The sequence below is a fragment of the Thermobia domestica genome, chromosome 8, assembly GCF_964235325.1.
Source record: "Thermobia domestica chromosome 8, izTheDome1.hap1.1, whole genome shotgun sequence".
Classification (NCBI taxonomy): Eukaryota; Metazoa; Arthropoda; class Insecta; order Zygentoma; family Lepismatidae; genus Thermobia; species Thermobia domestica.
The window spans coordinates 2,361,614-2,384,397 of NC_137461.1; the positions used below are offsets into that span (position 1 = coordinate 2,361,614).

The 22,784-nt window shown below is 37.1% G+C and overlaps 1 protein-coding gene across 2 annotated transcripts in view; it reads left to right on the top strand.

Annotated features, from left to right (window-relative positions):
- Positions 1-280: 280 nt before the first annotated feature.
- The window catches only part of LOC145692639 (zinc finger HIT domain-containing protein 2), a 36,343-nt gene continuing 13,839 nt past the window's right edge, over positions 281-22,784 (top strand). Inside the window, exons 1-4 of one of the 2 annotated variants that reach the window (XM_081767986.1) lie at positions 281-559; positions 14,626-14,864; positions 18,893-19,070; positions 22,651-22,756. In XM_081767986.1, coding sequence (XP_081624112.1) covers positions 522-559; positions 14,626-14,864; positions 18,893-19,070; positions 22,651-22,756 — 561 coding nt within the window. In that variant the 5' untranslated portion in view covers positions 281-521. Of the gene's footprint in view, positions 560-1,558; positions 1,577-14,625; positions 14,865-18,892; positions 19,071-22,650; positions 22,757-22,784 lie in introns of those variants that run through there. The other variant, XM_081767987.1, reaches the window with a different exon arrangement.

The following is a 22,784-nucleotide window of genomic DNA, read 5'->3' on the forward strand; positions in this document are numbered from 1 at the left end:
ATCACTCCAATTGCGCGGTAAGATCTTCCTGACTCAAAAAAGATTATTCTTCTTACTCATTCTTTAACCAATATGAACACAGTCGATTATGAACATTCACACAATACTCTTTTACATTTTTATTTTTTGACACGAACGTCCAAGATATATATTGGTTAAATAAAATAGTTATAAATATTAGCTGTCGTTGTCAATATTATTCTTAGAGTCATTAATATTTTTGTTACAATGTATCATAGAAACAAGCATGGTCAAGCGAGTCAAATGTTTCAAAAATGATGAATCAAGATAATTGTGTAACATGCACAAAAACAATTCAATTTTCAAAAACGATAACTGTCATTTGGTATAAATTAAAAAAAAAAAAAGTGCTTATTACTAATAGCCTAATGAAACTGATAGTGAACTTATGTATCAGAATAATTACTTTTATGTATATTTATTAAAATCTATTTTATAAAAATTTCGTGCGAGATCAAAAAACAGAATCTCGAAACGTCAAAACAGATTTATGTGTGGTAATGGAAAACTTTGAAGAAGAAACTATTACATGTAAAATGTAAGTTTGGAGGTATCAAGCAGAACAGAATTAAAGTGTATCGTGCTGCAGTATTACATGTATTTCCCAAGAATACTACGATTTTCTTCATATGAAACATACGTATGAGACAGGTGAAAGATATAAACTTGCACGTCAAGTCTAAATAAAAATACTTATTCCAAAGCTCTGTGTTGTACCATCCTATTTTACACGAGCTTACATTATGAAATATTGCTCGTACTGGTTTACTTATAGTGTACCAGTAGAAACATTTGTTGACAAACTAATTTTTTTTTCAATAATTTCCGTATTGTCCCATTAAAGGTTTCCACTTACTAATCCGTATGGCCAACAATTAAATATAGGCTACTTGGAATACATAAGATCTAAAGGGGCGATCAGATATAATTGTTGAAAATTGCATACAAATACGGCTTCCGGATGTGCGGCATAAAAACTACATTGTAAAACAAGGCATATATTCCGAAGTTGGGCGTCCGCTTTCGTCAAGTTTTTTCACTGTTATCTCCTTTCCACACTTTCTGCAATTTGTTATTAGGTTCATTAATCCGTGCTCTTCACAAACTTTTAAAAGATTTTGCTCGTTATCAATGTATTCCTTCACAAATGTTAAAACTGCTAGTTCATTGCCCTTGCACATTCGCCATGTTGGTAACATAAATGCTCGTTTCTTTCCCACAATGCAACTGTTCAGTTACCTTGCGCCAAGTAGTTCCCTCCGCTCGCCATATAGTCCCATGTTTATAACCGCTTATATATAACAAATAAACATATTTTTCGAGACTTTTATATATTATCAAGCACACAAACGATCAAATTATCCATATATTTTCTGTAAATTTTAAAAATTTCGCTGGAAACGGACGCCCACCTTTGGAATTTAACCCTAAAACAAAGTACCGTATGCTAGGTAGCCACTAAAAGATACGAATGCTATCCAACCCAGGCGAGGCAGGGCAAATCTGCTGGGCCCGCGTTAGGGTGCGTCCGAAGGAAACATACACGTCAGTGATGGTGAGTATTCGCGTAAGCGAGAATAGTGAAAAGAAACAGGTTTTTGGCAAGAACTGCCTTATAAACTTCATTAGGAAATGAAATTGCATTGTAGATTCATATTGACTTCATAAGGGCCAAGTATAAATATAGCGTGTGAACATATGGCGCAAAAACTACAAAGCTTAAAACATAAACCAGCTTCTGCTAGCTGATCACTAAAATGTACGAATGCTACCTACCGAAGACATGAGGAGCGAGCATGGGGTCCGTAGGGAAAGGGCGCGCCAGCGACGGTGCGTGTACATCTAGCTAAACAAGGATAGTGGAAAACACTTCACATATCATAAAAACGGCATATGTTTAGTTTTAGGGGATCAGCCTTTTTCGAGAAAAAATGTTAAAATTACGCTAAGTAATTAAGTTGCGTTTGGGTTATGTTAGGTTAAGTTTAACCAGAATTTCCACTTACCTTCACAGTTTGTATAAATCGTACACTGCCTTTTAAAAAATGTGTACGATAATCTGCTCTTGAGCCGAACATCTGAATGAAGTATTGACCTCACAATTTACACACGAATTAATTACCCTTACGTCACATACTCATTCCTCCTGTAAATCTTCTGCTTTTTTACTTACTTTTGGCCCTCCGCATCTAAACATAACCCATAAAAACACATCATAGCTTTGTTGCAATTCAATCTACACTAGTTGACTCCCTTAAATAGCACTTTACTTCATATCTTCCGTATGTAGTAATACTTGACGAACTTTGCATTTCGTATTTCACCTAATACATGTGTGAAGTAAGGTCGCGATATATTTTGATTACTTATATAATCCTGTTTTGAAATCAACGTATTTCTGTCGTAGGTTTTACAAATGTATGCCTCCCTAAAATAGGATAGGCACCTAACACTTTTCCTTTGTCGGTCATTTTGTTTTCATCCTTTGCATAAGCCGACGTGTGTCTTGTGCGACCATTCTGGGATAGGGGAAGTTGAGAAGGCCAACCAGGGTACAAATTAGTTGGAAGATGGAAGTGTTTCCCCTTAAGTCACATTAGGCTCAGGTGTTACAGTCCTAAGGGACCAGAATGGTAAAAACCGAACCCAACCTATCTTTCCCTACCGTGCTTTTACGTGCCTCTACTCGCTTGAGGTATGTTTTAAAGAGTGAAAATTTGATATTTTCCGGAGGCGGCCCCTATGGTAACACATATCCCATTTTGTCGCCTCAAAGAAACCAACTGAAACATCCCTACCGGGAACGCTTGTTCTGCTTTCCAAACCGTGTTCTTAAACATTTTTGAAAAATGAAATTTTGGTGTTATCCTATTTTAGGTAACCATAGCTTTGTGTAATTTACGGAACAAATAACTGATGTTATTTCATATAATGAAAATCATGTTATAAGTGATAAAAATTACATTTGACATCCCTAATATTCTAAAAACGTAATCCAAAGTGTACGCTTCTTAGCACGTAATAGTCTATAAGGAAGCTATGATAGACTGAATTTGTATATGAATACAGTGTTATGTCATGAAAAGGAACGATAAAGGTGTCCAACAGCCAGGGTTTGCCCAAGTGGGCCAAGCCCGAAAAAACCCGGTGTTTTTTTTTCGGGTTGGACTCACCTGGGTTCTTGAGCTTTTTGTTAGTGTATTATTGGTACAACTAAGGTGATCACATTGAAAGTGATTCTATCAGATTTTAGACTTTCCTTGGGAGAATCAGGTGCTTTCACGTTAAGGTATACAATAACATTCAACATGAGACCTTTATAAAGTTCTGAATGCACTGAATGAATTAAAAAAATAAAGCTTAGCCTGAGATAGTTATAGAACAAATTAATGTATGGATTATGCTTATAGCCTATTCGAAGTAAAATATGCAGTTTTGTACTTTAGAAAATACTTTCCGCAAATAAAGTTCTCGTGGTCTCGGCGACACCGAGGGACGCTGTCGCTCATACGTTTGACAGGTTTAAGGCCATAGGTGCCGGTACTAATAGTAAATATATAAATACATCAGTAAAACTGTTAGTATTATTTCTTACGTTTTTGATGTAAAACACAAGTATTCTTTAGTAAAATTTGGTTTTCCAACAACAACAGTTTAGTTCAGTCATTTGTTGCTACTCTCCAAATAAGCACTCTGTAGAGTCAACATAAGCAATAACGTAAATATTCTTCTCAAATTTAAGAAGCTTAATACTCGGAGTTCCGAAGACTATGTAACGCTTACTATTTCAAGTGCTGAATTTAAATTTCCATACTGGTGGAAGTTTCGATGTTCAATAAAGAAACCTATATTTTCAAAAAAAAAAAAAAAAAAAAAAAAAAAAAAAAAAAAATCTCCCTGGTGAAAGAAGCGCTCGGGAAATTCCCGCAATTGAACGCAGAAGCATCGGAAATTAATACTTCAACAATAAAACTATTTGTTTTATGCTGGAGGATATTTAATTTCATTTAATACATTTTGGAGCAATTACTTTATAAAATATGAATTATATCTTTGTTAATTGTTCTAAATTAATTTTCAGGAAAGAACCGTCTTGCGACAAGTGCTCTGCAAATTCCCATAATTGAAAGCACAAATTATCGGAAGTGAACTTCAATAGTAAAGCCATTTATTTTACGCTGGAAGATGTTTATTTGACAGACATTTCGAAATATTTATTTTATACAACATGAATTGTATCTTTGTTTTAAATTAATAGACCCTTTTGGTATTCATATTTGTAGAACGTCAGTCAGGCTTCTGGATGACTTGATCTACATTTGTTCGTTTGTCTGCCAAGCTCCTTCATGGCTAAGCGGTTAGCGTACGGGTCTTCGGCGTGGGCGACCCGGGTTCGATTCCCGGCGGGAGCTCATGAGATTCGGTTTACACGTTATTCAGTAGGTCCCGTCTCATATAGCCTCGCTGCTGAAAGGGACGTTAAAGACAAAATCAACTCAACTCGTTTGTCTACCTCTGCTACACACACTACAGGGTGCAACTATCGGTCTTTTAAGTTAAAATTTTCAGTGTACTAGCACGAGACACTAAATTTCCTGTATAGATTTTGGCGGCATACCAACGTAAAATTTCAAAATGGCGGCAATTTTTTTCAAAATAGCAAGTATTCACGCTACAAAGCGCAATTTTCAGTCTTTTAAGTTGAAGTTTTGACGGTGGAAGCACGAGATATGCTAAATTTGCTGGATATATTTTCTCGGCGATCCAATGTAAAATTTCAAAATGGCGGCCACTTTTCCAAAACAGCAGTGAATAGAAAATTGTTGCAAGTTGTGACAATGACAATCTTGAAATACAAATCACATTTTAAACTTTTACTCCAAAGACATTGAAATATTTCTATAAAACCCGGTTAAACCCAATTAAACCCGAAAAAACCCAGGTGGGTTGGGCTTTTTAAAATGAGCCCGGGTTTTTTCAAACTCTGCCGACAGCTAAGGCATCTAGTAACATGAGGGATACAGTATGATTCCACTATCGTCACTTACACGCATACCCTCGTCGCTGACGCGCCTGCTCCCTCGAGAAACATGTTGTGTGCGAGCCAAACCAGGTTTGCCCCGCCCTTATTCGAATAGATAGCATTCTGGTTTTTGTGGCCACCTAGCCGGGTTGGATTGTGTTTTTGCACTAGTTTTATGGCATATATCCGAACACTGTATATATACGGAAAATGATAAAGTCCTTCTAAAATTAGTCTGCACCCAGGAATAGAATTCCTTCGATAAAAATACATTCTAAGGTAGTAAGAGTAAATATCGTGTTGAAAGACAAAGAATTCAATATATCATACTGCCGTATGCTTATCGAAACTAAGATAGCACGGAAATTTTTTAGTTTAACATCCCTTGATTACGCCCTGTAGACTAAACGATACGGACGACTAATGAAAATAATCAATTTTTTGTGCCCTCGCCGGGAATTGAATCCGGGATCACCAAAGGCTCGCGCCCTATGCACTAGAGCAGCAGATTGGAGCTAACTCGTAAGGTCATCGACGTACTAGACGGCGTGTTTTCCAGCACAGCTTTTCCCTTGGTAAGTGCGTTCCATTTTATATTCCTGGATGTTTCTATTCTTTTTCTTACTGTTTTTAACTTTCGTGACCAAGATTCCAAGGGAGAGTCGAAAGCTTGGAAGTATAAAGAATATTCAGGAATTACAGAAGTACAGAAAGTAGAATGATAGTTATAATTCCTGAGCGTGGAGTTATATAGTTAAAACCAGGGTGGAAAAAAATCATGATTTTTTTGAAAAAAATCATTTTTGTTGATTTTTTTGATTTAAATCGATTTTTTTGATTTAAATCAAATCTTTCTTCTCGCGTAATACAAGTCACGAACTGAATATAAAACATTAGGAATTAATATTAAATGTTAATTATGCCATTTAAATGACAGTATTGGGCTTGAATTTTGAATTGATTCGCAGTCGTTAACTTATTTCAATCCCAAATAGAGATGCAAGAATTCGAAAAAAAAAACGTTTTTTGGTGGGGGAAACTCTCTTTTTTCTGCTTCGCTTTTTTTGCTTGGAAATTGTTGGGCTTTTTACCAAATTCTGCTTTAAATTGATAAAGCAGGTTTTGTTTCGCTTCTCTACAATACAAAAACTCATTTAAGTAGTAGTGGATGCACATAATAATACAAAACCTCGAAAATAAACATGAATTTCGAAAACATATTTCAAACGATTTTAATTCTTAACACATTTTTATTATGAATCACAAAAAATTAATCCATATATATAATAAGTTGCAGTTAAGTTTTAACTTTCATATGCATTATAAGCATTTTTTTTTTATTTTGAATTAAAAATACAAAAACAAGGAAAAACTGTTACATGACATACAGAATTTATTGTACTGTGTGTGTGAGTTCAAAGAAATAACACATCGGGGTGATAATAATATATTTACTGAACAAACGCACAAAACAATTTAAGTTTCGACGTCGTAGCTTTCTCAAAAATAACATGTTGTTCTCTTTGTTCATTACGTATATCAAGTGGCTCAAGTGGTACAACGTTGACCTCGCATTCGGGAGGTCATGGGTTCGATTCCCGCTGCCGACCATCCTGACTGGGGCTTTCCAGTGGTTCCCTCAGTCCTACCAGGCAAATTCTGGGATGGTACCTACTAAAACAGACCCTGGCCGATACCTTCACAAATCCTTTCCATGTTAGGTATCCAGTATAAAATAAATAGTCTCTGAGCTGCATCTGGTGATTGTTAAATAAATAAATAAATATCATTCCCTCGTCAATCTGTTACAGCCTATAAGTTTATTATGTCTGACTTCCGAGATTTTCATAAACATTCGTCCTAGAGTAACAAAGAAAAATAATCATTTTATTACAATTCAACGTATTACTTTAAAAGACTGAAAATAATGCAATCTTTGTATGGGACGCTCAAAAATCACCTAATTTGCTAATGCACCTCTTGCTTCCGCCTTTGCTACTCCTACAGAAACTTCTTTGAAATGAAACAGAAATGTTGAAACTGTATTTTCTATTCATTTATTACATACGTAATAATCTGTTACCACTTACTTCGGACCTGCAAAATCGGTAAAGTCCCAAATTCTGTAATGCACTGACTGTTCCTTAAGCTTGTTTAGAGTCAGGAAAGTACTGAATTTTCTGTTCATGGATCATATGCGTAATACTGTTCATCTGAGCGTTTGGTTTCCAAGGCTCTGGAATATATAACCATCATCACAGTTTACCCAGTCCTAAAGGTTTCTGAACTTTTAACAAGAATTCAACATGTCATTACGGAACTTTCCCTTAATATATATAAAACCTACGAAATACATTTAAGTCAAGCACAACAAATATGAGTGTGTTGTTAGCTTTTCCACTAACTAACTAACTAACTAACTCTATGGCCTATGGAACCCGCAGGTTCAGTGCCGCGTTCACAAAAGCTCTCCACTGACTTCTATCCTTAGCTAATTGCATCCAGTTTCTACTTTGTATTCCTATCTCTGCGAGATCCATCTTAATATTATCCTCTCATCTGCGCCTAGGTCTTCCTAATGGTCGTTTTCCTATGGGTCTTCCAGTCAAGGCTTTGAAAGCGTTTCTACTTTCTTCCATTCTAGCTACATGACCTGCCCACCTAAGCCTCCTAGACTTGACGACCCTAACAATGTTGGGTAAACCGTATAAACTATGTAGTTCCTCGTTATGAAGTTTCCGCCATTCCCCATTCTCGTTCCTCTTGGGTCCGAATATTCTTCTCAGGATCCTGTTCTCAAATACTTTCAGTCTATGTTCTTCCCTCAGAGTAAGTGACCATGTTTCGCAACCATACAGAACAACAGGCATGATTATCGTTTTATATATTTTAAGCTTCAAATTTTTCGACAGAATTCGCGACGACAAGAGATTTTGAACCGAATAGTAACACGAATTCCCTGCTTTTAGTCGACATTTAATTTCTTCGTGAATATGATTTTCATCTGTTAATATTGATCCTAAATATTTGAAAGTATCCACTTTATCAAAAGTATTATTTAATATTTTAACGCCCCCACAATTTGCCGTATTACGGTCCCGACGCACTTCCATGTATTTAGTTTTCTCTGCATTTACTTCTAAACCCATGTCCCTGCAAGCGTTTAATAAGATCTCTGCATTTCTTTCTATTGTTCTCCTATCATCCCCTATTAAATTTACATCATCAGCATATGCCATCACCTGGTGAATACCGTTCAACTCTAGGCCCTGGTTGCTATCTTTGATTTTCCTTATAGCGTATTCCAGCACAAAGTTAAATAATAATGGAATCCACTTCTATTGGGAAATCCGGGATTCAGTCCCGCATTTGACCGTTTCGACAAAAGTTCTTAATTCCATCTGTGAATGTAGAGATAGTGCGTGTAGTGTGATTCCTGGCTGATTTCATTTCTTATGTTTTAAATTGTTGTTATTACTAATTACCAGCAATGACGGATTTGCGAAAGGGGTTAGGGTGGGGGTGTCTTTCGGACTGAAGCCTGTTCTCCGAAATTACGGAATTTCTAAAACAAACGAAATTTTAGTTATGTCTTTACTCATAAACTTCAAGCTTCCCTCAAATGAAAATCACAGGCATTTTTAGAAAAAACTAACCATTAATAAGAAAAAACGCTCCCAAAATACAATTTCTAAATCCGTACTGATTATTTGTATAAAATGGTATTCAAGGTTGCATCCGGAAGATTATTGCTACATCATTACACAGCTACAGTATAACAGAAATGTGGGTGCTAGAAACTAGAGTACTAAGCTCTAAGAAATGAAACACGAATAACTAAAATGAAATGATCTAAAGAAGAAAAAAATGTCAACTCAGAAGTTAAAATAAAGTTGTATAGCTTCTAAAATTGCTCTCAAATACTACGTACTTAATGTTTAATTCACAAAACATGTGCTCCATCCATCATGATGGTGAATTCTAGAGGGAAATATGGCATTTAGGTCATGAAATCTTGTTTAACTATAGAGTATAAGAAAGCTATAAGAAAGCTATTTAGATAGAAAAATCATGAAAATGAAAAAAAGCCAAAATTTCCGGGTTTTCCTTTTTATGTGAAAAAAACGTCAATTCAAAAAAGCCGGCTATTTTGCATCTCGAATCCCAAACAATGTTTTTTAAGCACTAAGGAAAAAGTACGACGACGTTTATCAGCATGATACTTTTTTTTCACAAGTTACTCATATTTGGCAGGGACATACCTAAAAAAAAAGAAAAAAAGAAAAAGAAAGAAACCAGCTTGCGGCACGAAATACATATGAAATACGCAAATTTTGCCTAAATTTATAAAATCTAAAAAAAAGATTTAAGTTTCGGAGAGGGAATCGGGACCCTTTATAAATACGCCCCTATTATCTGGAAACAAACAGACGCGTACACAAAAGAATTTTCGTCTTAAATGTCCATGGTGATTTTCTCGTTGGAATAGTTAAAGAGTTAAAACCTTATGTTACGAAGATAAGAAAGCAGAATTCCTCCCTTACCCGTTCAAAACGTGATTTTCCCTAATCATCCTCTGCATGAAACACTCGTTTTCATACTGTGCTGTACATACTTGCATCTTATTGTATTATGATTATCTTCCATAATTGAAATAACACAACAGAGGCTGGATTTTACTTATTTTCACTTTAAATTAATTTATTTCGGAATTTGATTTAAATCAACGATTTTTATTTAAAAAATCAAGTGATTTAAATCTCGATTTAAATCGTGATTTAAATCAGACTGATTTAAATCAATCCACCCTGGTTAAAACACACATGTTTTTAAAAAAAAATCAGAAGGTTGCATCACGAGAACTTGAACACATATGCCCAAACGGAGGATATCATTTGAATCAGTAAATTATTATCTTTTAAATAAAACGAAAAGTAACAAAATATCTTGAATCGTTTCAGAGATAAGAGTATATTAATATTTTGCCAAAAATCAATCCTAACAAATGTTGCCCGAAGCGCCATCTCTTGCGGTCTGTACCTCGGGCCAGGATTTTTTTTTTTTTTGAGGGGCGGGGACAAAAGAAAAAACGCGTGTTCTTACTTTGTCGTAAATTTTAACCCTCATACGATCCATGGTATATTTTCGTACCGTAATGCAGTGCTGTCTAAACGCACATTTGGATCCTATAACAGGCATTTAAACTTTTTTTACTGATCGTCAGACATGAACCAAAGAACACGCGAGATGCGTTTTGGAACCAGGTGGTCAATTTGGATACGCCAAAGCGAGGCTGGGAAGGGGAGGCGTGGCATCACATTTTTTTCCTTGAGGCAATTTCCCCCCCTTAGTTTTCAAGATACCAGATTGAGATTCTGTACACGCAATGTCTACACCTCTAAGTATGTCTAAATTTTATTTTTTTATTATTTTTTTTTTAAAGACCTCTACGTCAACCCAGGCTTGAGCCCATAGGGCTCAAAGTTTTCGAAAAAGGAATTTCTTTTGAAAATATCCTGGATTTTCCCCAAATTTCCCGTTTTTGGTGTATGATATGGGCATACAAGTGGCTCCCTTTGAAAGGTTGCTTTATTCTGTAAAGAGTTAGCTATGTACAATAATCCTAGGACCAATCATAATGAGGCAGTGAATTTTTGCATTATGTGCTACGTATGTTTATATATACATACTTTTGACCTTGTACCAGATTTCAAAAATTTTTCCCGCTCTTAGTTTTCAAGCTATCACATTCAAATTTTGCACACGTCTTGTGTACGTAAGTACGTATTTTTTTTTCAGTAACTTTGAGATCCCTACGTCAGCTCAGACCCGGGCCAGAGGGGTGCAAATTTTTTAAAAAGTTATTTTCGAAAAAGCTCCCGGTTTTCCCGTCTCAGGTGTACGAACAAGCGAGTAGTACCGTTGGAAAGATTACTCCATTGTGAAAAAAACGAGGTATGAACCGTGATTCTACGAGAAATAGCAATGAAGCAGTAGCTGCTTGACTGGAAGTCTAAAATTTACCTCAAAAAGCCAAGATCTTAAAAGGGTTAACATTGTCGAATTCAGTAACATCTGAGATTATCAAGGTAACTCCCTGCCTGAATTGACATAGACTATCCTGATGAAAATTACCAGGGCTGGTCAAGAAGAGTACGATGATCTTGTTTTCCACATAACATGTAATATTCAAAAGGAAAAGGTGAATGGCGAGAAAGCCAGTTTATAGTTACCTAAGATGGCTAAGAAGAAATAGACCTAAAACGCTGGTTTAAGTATTCACTTGGACTAATCTTTGTATACGTCTGTTATTTAGTAAATGGCGAAATTTTCAGTGGGAACTCACATCTTTTTGAGTAGCGGGTTCTTAAAGCATCTATGCAAACTTATCACATTACATGACATTAAACGTTGTGCAATTGAAGTATCCAACTAAAATGCCTTTTAGTAATATATATATATATACATACAATGATTTAGGAGATAGAATCTGGCTTATTTTGTTAACATTAACTAGCATCGATTTATTGCGTGTCCTAGGAATTCTAATCGGATTGTTATATTCCTAATAGAATTTCGACAACCACTGCTGTTGCCTTCGGCTGCTAGTATCTGTACTGATAACCAACATTTCAATAACCTGTTGATGATTGTAGTGAAAAAAAGAACTAAGATGAATGTATAAAATATAATAATATCTCCATTAGTGTCTAGGAGCATTGTAGTGGTGGAGATTTTCATTAGTGTCCAGAAGTCGAAGGCAACAGGATTGGATGCTGAAATAATTCTAGTTATATAACAATCCCATTAGAATTCCAGGACATAAAATAGATGAATATTGATAGTGTCTCGCACCTCACTTTTCCTGATCACTCATCAGGAGGCAACATCCTTGAAAGGCCAGCCTTATACTTATGGCCGTTCTGTACTCCCAATGCATTAGCGATGTACGTGCGTATTATATTTACAAGGGACTTCAAAAGAATTCCCCTTTGTTTGCTCGCTTCTTTTGTTACCAGCCTTCTAACGAGTAGAGAGACCTACCACCCTCCTCTTTAGAGAACATAACCCGAAGTTACCAAACCACACTGTATGATCACAGCAGAGTCCGATTCAATCCAGGATCCTGAGGCCGCGGTGGCTCAGTGGTAGAGAGTTCACATCTGGTGCATGGGATCCTTAGTTCGATCCCAGCTCACGCCAAGTGAGCTTTGTGGTGGACAAACACCGTGTGCTTGGGTTTTCTCAAGGTTTTCTTCCACTTTCTTCATTCCTTCATTTCTCATCATCACCGTCTCCGTTAGCTATCCGGCATAACCATGGGACTTCAAGTTTAAATATTTCATTTCATTGATTTCGATCCAGGATCCACAGGTGAACCCGAGGGGAGGGGTGAAGCCGTAAATAAAAAAAAAATCTACCTTAAAACACCGAAAAGATATAAAATCTTTATATGGTCTCGAGGTACTCCCCACATCTTTCTTGCTATTTGTGATCTTACATAAAAGTACATAAAAGGTTTTTCATTACATATAAATTGGGAAGGAAAGCAAATCTTACTATCAAAATTTAAATTAATTCCACTATTTTTAATTTATAAGGAATTTCATACAGTACATGATATTCTTTATGTAGCAGTAAGTTTTCACTAGATGCGAAGACCCAAAGGTGAGAGTGCCTCGAAACTTTGTTTTTGAGTCTTTTAAGGTAGGAGAATTGCTGTTTAATGTATTCGAGTAACTGTTATCGATTATCAGAGAATGAAATAACCACATACACTAATAGTTGTAATTCAACACGACCTATGGCAGTTCACTGGACGGTCCTCAGTGATAGAACGCTCACTGGTACATGGGGTCATTGATTCGATCGCAGATCATGCCAGGTGGCTTTGTACTGGATAAACACAACGTGCGTAGGTTTTCTCGGTGTTCTAAGAAATATTTCTGTGCAGTTTCCAACAGGATCTCTGCTGAAGATGGCAGTAACCCTGCTGAAACGTTCACGAGATTTACCTTCTGGGTACTTTTGATAAAAACCGCTTTAATTAGTATTTAATATGCACCCTATCAAATTATTAAGTAATAAAAACATTCTACCGTGCATCCTTATAAAAAATTATTTTTTATAAATATATAAAATGAGGTGTTTTTATCTTTTAAAATACGCAAATTTAATTTGTAAATAAATATATAGTAATATAGTGGTAGTCAGTGTTTTCTCCTATCTTGAACTTATGGAATATTCCTCCCTTCGCAACCATGAAAGTCACAAGAACTCATTTGTTGCTAAATAATTAGCATTCTTGCATTTGATTGGATTACGTATCCCATTTCAAATCTGATTTAAACTACTCATCTGTTTCTTCTTGATACCTCTTAGGAAGAAAACTGCGCTTGTCTGTTATGACCACACACTTACTATGTACGCTATTTCGTTAAGTAAACTACGTAGACCGGGAACGTTTCGAGTTCGAATACTATAGAAGTCTGTATGAGACACGTATATCAATTGAAATATAATATTTTCCATTGTACGAGCTTTACTTTTAACAGACTTAAATCTGATTTAGATTATTTGTTGAGCAAAACAATACGGTTATTGTATTTAAAAAAAAAAAAAAAATCAGTTTCGCCAAGTATCCACTTTGGCTTCGTCAGAGATAGTGTGTGATGAAGGTAAGTGGGCAGTTTCCGAAACTGTTTGACGTTAATATTTTTTTACAATAACCGTATTGCTTTGCTCAGCGAATAGTTTAAATCAGAGTTAAGTCTGTTAAAAGTAAAGCTCGTACAATGGAAAATATTACATTTCAATTGGAATATGTGTCTCATACAGACTTCTATGGTATTCGAGCTCGGAACGTTCCCGGTCAACGTAGTTTGCTTATAATTTAACGAAATAGCGTGTATAGTAAGTGTGTGGTCATAACAGCCAAGCGCAGTTTTCTTCCTGACTGGTTTCAAGAAGAAACAGATCAATTTTTGAGAGGTGAGAAAGTTTACAGTGTAAGTGAAATTTCAAATAACCCACTGATTAAGATGGCTGCATTTCTCTGAAAGAAAGTGGGAATGTTTACAGTGAGGACTTAACGTACTGAAGACTTCTAACAATATTAAAGAGAATGAAATCTGTTTACGTCGCGCGCATATACTTTGTAGACCAGGGGTTCTCAACCTCTTCCACAATTGCACCACCAAAGCATATTCATTATTGATACCATCCAAAGCAGCTCCGCGTACCACAGGTTGAGAAACCCTGGTGTAAACTAAAGGAAACGTATGATCAATAAAAGTGAATAATTATGGGAGAAGGTAGATGAAAATGTGGGAGGAAAGGGAAAAACTCACTAGCATGTTTTCCACCATAAACTCCCATGGTGTAGGATCAAATCAGCCTTAGAGATGAACGCTCTACCACTGAGCCACCGTAAAGTGTTAACGAAGTGAGTCATTTCTCTATAAATCATTAATAATTCCGTATTTTTCTAGGCCATTAAACGGATTTAGCTCTGAAACGACATATAGCTAGATGAATAAGTTAATTGTAAGTGTGTTGCCTAACGTTTAGTTTCTTTTCAGCTGCAGCACAGAGACTGCAAAATACACCTGTCCAAAATGTTGTTATCCTTATTGCTCTCTGACCTGCTACAAGTCGGAACAGCACTCAGAATGTTCCGAATTATTTTACCGGGACTGTGTGATGGAGGAGATAAAGATTCAAGAGGATGACCCTGATGCGAGGGCAGCGAGGAAAAATATGATGCAGATATTGCTTCGACAACACGAGCAGCAGTTGGACTTGGATGACGAATTATTAGGTCTGTATATTTGGGTTTAAGCTATGCTTTCATAACTTCCTCTTATATCTGTAATATGCCTGTAAAAATTCCTCAGCGAATGTACAGCTACAAATTCCAGAATTCAAGTACACACAAGCAGTGTTCGAAGTGAAAAAAAAAAAAAAAAAAAAAAAAAAAAAAAAAAAAAAAACAGAAAAGATATGTTTTATTTCGATTTTCACTTGACATACCGGCTATCTAAATGATGAAATACAATGAGAATATGTTACCTAAAGATTGCATTTCGATTTACATAATGACTAAAAACCATTAGAGAGTTTCTCTGTAGTTACGGGCAGGAGGACATAGAGGGACTTTTATTCCCCAGCAGCAAATCTGAAAAAATAAAGATCCTCCTTATGTTGTATTATAGAGAAATATACACAAAAATGCTCAAAAACCGAATTTTTATATTAACAGTTTCCTGCAGGAAAACTGCCGGACCTCCCACTCGACTGAGGGGTATTCTAAACCCCCGGAAGTTTCGCCCCCCACAATAGACAACCCCTAACTTCATCCATGCTCAAAACACGACATTTATATGCATTAAAGCAAGGAGACACACATATATAAGGAAAGAATTCAATATGACACATCAAAATATAAACTAAACGGCGTGACAAACATCTTGGCATTTGAAGGCTTCGCTCCAAGTTCCCTTTAAATTCTGCTAGCAAATGAGAGGCCAGAGGTATTGCCACGTTTATTTTGCACACATACACATCTATTCCCTGTCACCTGATGGCGCTGTAGTTTGTCTGCTTAGCCATAGCCACACTCCTTTACCACTTGGCAACGTCGCGCCAGAGCTTGCGTTTTATTCGTTTAGCTGAAATGCCAAGATGTTTGTCACAGGCTTTAGGTGAAATTTTTGAAGACACCTCACTTCAAAAACAAAAGGTAGGAAAAAGATAACAATAATGTCGGTGTTGTCAACTTAGAAATTATTTCTGACCAATTCCATTTCAAATCGTCCAGGTAAACCACAATTGGTCCCCATCATAGTCTCAGATTTCATTTATTTTTTTTATATGGGATCTACATGCAATATTATTAGACCCATATTTTTTCTTTTGGCTGAAAAAAATTTTTCCTTCGATATACAGCCTTCCAAAATGGCCGCCCTCCTCTCGAATTGCTCGAAAAACTGAAAAACATGTCAAATTAAAAGTTTTGTTGTAGAGAAACGAGTGTACTTAGTAACGTAATCGCAATAGCAGGAAGAGTATAAAGTTGTATGTTTCGTTGGAGGGCCAAAATTCGTCTATTGGTCCAATAGGAATCGCGCAATTTACTCGCAATGTTGCCAACTTTGATGAAATTTTTGCTAACTTCAAACCTTTTTTTTCCTGTCCTCACGAGCAATATCAACCATCTGCTTCTAGCATCGAAATCTACTCCATAAGGTCTCTTGAAAATGTAAAGGACTTACGTTTCTGATTATTACATCCCACGTTATAGCATGATGAAAAGCTGAAAATTGCATTAAGACGCCATGTTTGGACGCGATTTTCTCAAAAACCCCACCTTTTAAAAATCTGAATTTTTTACATGTATTGGAGAAGTACCTAAGTATTTAAAATCCGTTAACCGTTCATGCGGTTGCAGGCCGTAACATTCGCAATTAATTATTGAAATTTCGATTTTTGTACTTGCAATGTAAATATTTCCTATGGGCATTTAGGTCCTATACACAAGGCGATTTGAAAGGGAGTATGAAAATTTTGAGAGTAGAATCCTGACATCAAATCCAGTAGAAAAGTTCCTATAAACATGCTTCGAATTCCGCTTCGTTTTCGAGTTACAGGGTTTCCAACTCGGGATCCAAAATCGGTTCGGAACAATAGAAAATGAAATATATATTTCGCGTTAAATCAGAAACTGTGTGTTAAAGCTTTGATAAAGTTCAGAAAGTTGATTTGTATCAATATGATGATTTTTACGTGCGTTGCAATTCAGTTGGCAGTGTTGCCAACTTGCTAGAACTTTTATTTGTTTCCAAAAGACACTCGTTTTATTAGTATTATTTATTTGTGGCTAGGACCGGTGGCACTGTCCTTTGTAATCCACCTCTCGTGGAGGCGAAATAGTTTGGTAAGGAATTGTCTATACTGTAAGGACTGATCTTGCGCCAACTGCACCATATTGAGTTGAGTTGAGTTGATTTTGAGTTTAACGTCCCGTTCAGCAGCGAGGCTATATGAGACGTGGACCTACTGATTAACGTGGAATCCGAACCACATGAGCTCCCGCCGGGAATCGAACCCGGGTCTCCCACGCCAAAGGCGCGTACGCTAACCGCTTAGCCACGAGGGAGCTCAACTGCACCATATTGAAGCCCTAGTCGTGGTTCGGAGCCCGCATTATTAGTAGAAACTGTCCTTTGTTACCTGGGTGTCGCATAAGGATGTAAACTACAAATATTCAAAATTACTTCTTTCTAAGGTCGTACAGTGTATCGATTTTTTTTTCTAGAAATAATTGGATTTATGAGTAGTAAAAATGTCTGTGAGTATGTTTGAAGTGAGATGATATTCAATATACCTATTCTTACCATAATACTGTGCCACAGTTTTAAGTACGTTGACACAAAATGGTTATGAGTTATATGAATGCATTATAAACCAAAATCACAGATAATTATTCAAAATAGCCACTATTAGCATGCACACTGTACTTAAGTATTTGTGGCTACTCATCAGTTGTATTACGCAACACAAGTGGAAAATCTGGAGCTGCCTTCCGAAGAGACTGCTTTAAACAGAAGCTCCAGTTCTGTCCATGGAAGGGTGTTGGTGAGATGTGTGACTAGTTTCTCAAACACTGTCTCCTGGTACACTTTGGCTGACGTTTTGACCTCCTTTTCACAGAAATGGAGCGCTGTTATTCCCTCGTAGATCACACCATTACAGGCATGGATGCTGACCCCTCTGGTTCCTTGGAGGCTTTTCACCAGCTTCTCTAGAGGATGTGGCAGATATTGTCATTTTGGGCATTAAAAGTCTCCTCAGCACTGAAAATCTTTTCATCAGTAAAAAGCATTCGACGCTGTCCATTTGTTGCGTAACGCTTAAGTAAGCGCTTTGCTTTTAGAATCTTCTGGACCTTCTTTTCATTTGTCAGGAGATGTCGTTTGCGGTGTTTGTAAACATGAATTCCCAGGTCACTGCTTAACGTGCGAGACTGGTATTTTCGATTTTTGTTTAGCTCACGAGTCATAACTGACTGTTTTCTAACTGGACTTCGTCGGACACGCGCCGCCACTGCATTCACAAGTACCGGTATTCGTGCTGTGCCTGGTCTTTCTTATAATTCGAGAAATAAAGTAACCACTGGACCAAGTATTGAATGCATGTTTGGCTTCCCGTGGCGGTGGGCTACCAATCCACTGATGTTAGAGCTCAAATATTCATACCATAGGGATTGTGCTACAACTAATCGGGTGCCTGTGTTTGATTCACTCGTGATTGCTGAACAAGATATATCCTATATGACTAGTCACTGCGCTTGTTCTGTGGAATCGCTGTTGTGTGTTTAAATGCTATTATTGGTTGGAGGAGTTGTTGACTATTATTGGTCGGAGGAATGCGTGTTTTTCTTATTACTTTTACAGGGTGGCCAGAATATGACAACACTAAAAGTCAATATATACCTAGGTACAGTCCATTTTTTTGGCTTGTAGTGTTATAATATTGTGATTGTTGTGATTTAAAATATATAAAAAAATAACCACATCAAGTTATGCAATCCGATGTTAGAATTACTGCATATAAAGTATTAAAACTAGAAAAGAAAGAAAAAGTGGACTCTCATTCAATTTAATACAACAACCGAAACAGCTGCTTGTGCAGTAGACTGAAGTGTGAGAACCATTATTAAAATTCATATTCAAAGTATCACTGTAGACTAGTGGCGTAGGAAAGGGGAAAACATGCTTAAGATAAGCTTACGATGAATCGGATGATCACTCCAAATTTTCATATAGTATTTCCATGATTTGTTCATAGATTCAGATGACGAAGAAGGATTGGAATTAATGGAGCGCCTGAAAGGTGTGAATTTGGACGACGCTGATGCTGTGTGGGATAGGTTGACAGATTCAGAGAAACAGGACTTCGAGCAGCTGGTGAATAGCGGTGATGTATCGGAAGTAGTACCACCGTGGACGCCATGGTGGACTTACAGGTAAAACTCAAGGATTAAAATTAGTTCTTTTCTTGAAGATAGTTTCACAAAACATGGAACATGTATGCAAAAGTTAATGGGATAATTCTACGTCGTTTTGTTCACCTCAACCATTGGTTGGTGGGTACATTGGAAATTTTAAAACTTTTCTCTCCTTTAAGAGAGCTGTTTTATACTTTGATAAGGTCTCTTCTTCGTAACTGCATCTAGATATTCTATCCTTGGTCTTCCTCTTCCTGGTTTTCTGATGCCTCTATCGATACATGATTCAATCAGAGTGTCAAATAAAATTACGAAATTTGCTGTTTCTTCGATTTTCCTATTATCTTCATAATCTGTCGTCCTTCATTAGCTTCCTTTAGTACGTCTTCATTCCTTTTCATTTTGGTCCATGGTATCCGCAGCATTCTGCGCCAACACTACATTCCAAATGCTTCCAGCTTGGATATCCTATTCCAGCTTTTCTCAATGTCCACTTTTCTGATCTGTAAAGCACTACGCTATATATCAGAGTCTTAATAAATCGTTTTCGAACGTCCAACGACACATTTCTTGATGTTAGTAGTCCTCTTTTCCCATTGAATGCTTGTTTAGCCTGCGCTATTCTTGAACTTATGTCTTTTTCGGTATGTAATTGGCAGTATAATAAACTATTTGGTCTAGGAATTAATTCGTGCGGTTGGTACGCACACATTGAAGCTGTAGTACAAACACAAAATACATAAATACCTTAAGAAAAATATTGTCCATCGCTAGCCACCACTTTCGCCCATCTGTCAGGCAATGTACGGATTCCGTGGCGAAAGAAGTCCTCATCCTTGGAAGCGATCCAGTCAGAGACCCATGTTTCGATATCTTCTGAAGAAGTAAACCGCTGTCCAATCAAATCGTTGTTCATGCAATCGAACAAGTAGTAGTCCGAAGGAGCAACGTCTGGTGAATACGGCGGGTGGGGTAAAACTTCCCATCCGACATTTTCTAAATAGGTTTTGACCGGTTTTGCGACATGTGGGCGAGCGTTATCATGTTGAACAATAAGTTTATCATGTCTGTTCTCCCATTCTGGTCGTGTTCTGGCCAGAGCTTGCTTCAAACGCATTAATTGTCGTCGATAACGTTCTCCATTCATAGTTTCACCCGGTTGCAGCAGCTCATAGTACACCACACCTTTCATATCCCACCATATGCACAGCATAACCTTTGCACAGTGAATATCTCGTTTTGGTTGTGATGGACCTGGTTCACCTGGTTTCACCCAGGCCTTTTTTCGTTTAGGGTTCTCGAAATGGACCCACTTCTCACTTCTTCGATGCAGAAACCCCTTTCTGCTCTGTCGTTGAAGCAGCAATTCGCAAATGGTTTTTCGTCTTTCAACGTCTCTGTCTTTCAATTCATGTGGAACCCAATGTGACATCTTTTGAATCATTCCCATGGCTTTCAAGCGTTTGGAGACTGTTGTTTGATCAACGCCTAATGCTGCTGCAAGTTGTTCCTGCGTTTGACACGAATCTTGCTCGAGCAATGCTGTCAATTCTTCGTCTTGAAATTTTTTTGGCTGTCCAGCTCGCTCTTGGTCTGCCAAGCCGAAATCACCACTTCTAAACCGTGCAAACCACTTCTGACACGTTCGCTCAGCTAGAGCATGGTCACCATACACTTCCACCAAAATACGATGACTTTCAGTCGCACTTTTCTGCATGTTAAAGTAATGCAGCAGGACACCCCGCAAAAACACTTTATTAGGCACAAATTGCGCCATGTTCACTTAACTACAAACTGGTGTTGTTGACGCTTTAATCCACTGCCCTATACTACGAACGATACGCGATGACAGGGGTTTGCAACACATGTGTGGATACACGGAACTGTGGGACGCTCCGTTCGTTGCGCCATCTCTTGTCCACCCGCACGAATTAATTCCTAGACCAAATACTTTATACACTAGAAATGGTGCACACTACAGGGTGTCTATCGGTCACGAATGTCACGAAATCAGAAAACGGTCATGAAAGTCACGAAAAAGTCACGAAATTTAGCTTTTGGGTCACGATTTTTTTTAACTGTACAAATGTAAGTACAGATTGAAAAATTTTGTTCTGTGAAACGTCAAAATTCACCACCAAAAATGTCTATGGCCGGCTTTAGATGCTACCAAATCGCAAGCAAAGTACGTTTGTATCGCATGGATGAAAATTCGGCCTCCCGTACGCAAATTGGCTCTTGAAAATGTTAGGAAATTTTATGATTTGGTAAAGAAAAGGTCACGAAATTTCGTTTTGGAATTTTAGTAGACACCCTAACACTATCACATTTTATATAGTATTAAAAATGTAACAATTGTTTATTTTAAATTAGTATACACGAAACAGTCCTATACTGTTACACTTGACCTGGTTCCTCTGCATTGACGTGAAAGCACGTGGAGTTAATGCTGTGGGTGCATATCCCTGGACTCCCCCAATCAGTTATGGCTGTATGGCTTTTGCTTATTTACGTGTGCTCTCTAAATCCTCATGTTATTGTTAGTGTTTTGTTATTAGTTCCTTATGCCGCCTTTTATCTTCCTACAAAAAGTAGTACTTATTTAAATTATTGATATGCAGTTGAACGGCTGGGAAAAATATTGTGCGTACGACTTTGTTTACTAGACGAGGCAACTAGGGTTACCAACTGGCCGGAAATGTTACTGTTACTTTGATTAAGGCCGGTGACCGATACAAATTTCTTACTAGTCCCTTTATGACCGGTATTTTGAAATCTTTATTCCAGAATAAAACATCAAATGTCGAAATCCTTCAATGTTGAAATATAAGTTTAAAGAGTAAATTTCATTTTGTAAAGCCAAAATTGTCACGTAAGGATTAATATACTTTTGTTTATCTATTTCGATAATTTTGAAGAAGTGGTAATTACTGGGAAATACAATAGAATGATCAATACCGACTTCAATTTCTTATTTTTATCACAATGTATCTACTAAGCTTATTAGTGAATGTACTACGGATATACAGAATACAAGTGCTAGTGCACATTTGTTCGCGATAGTGCATTTCCTTTCCATGGATGGGTCCGAACAGAGATACTTCACACTCAGGCCTATATCATAGGAAATTTTGAGGAAGCCGCGGTGGCTCAATGGTAGAGCGTTCCCCTCTGGTGCATGGGGTCTCGGGTTCAAACCCTGCTCCCGCCAAGTAAACTTTGTAGTGGACAAACACCGTGTGCGTGAGTCTTCTCGGGATTCTTCCGTTTCCTTCCACTTTCTTCATTCCACTATTTCATTCATTTCTCATTATCACTGTCTCCTTTAGCCTAGCCGGCATAACCGTGGGACGTAAAACTCAAAGATTTCATTTCATTTTTCCATAGGGAATTTTGAAGGGGTAATTTTATTTTCTAGAGTTGGCAACCCTAGAGGCAACAGCCGATCCCTTGCAAGTATATGAAGTCATCAGCAATCTTCTGATTTAGATGATAGGATTATGTGATTGAAGGACGTTTCATACAGCGACATAACTATAGTTCGTAATATTGCTTTTTTCCTGTATTTGCATACTATGTGTTTTTGTTTTGTTTTTAGAAAGGAGAAACTTGTAGAAGAAGTTGGTGATAAAAATGAAGATCCCCCGTATATAGCCACGTGTCCTCCAGTGCTGGGTGGAATTCTGCCGTTTAATATGATATCAGTAAGTGGTGATAATTTTCTTTTTTTTA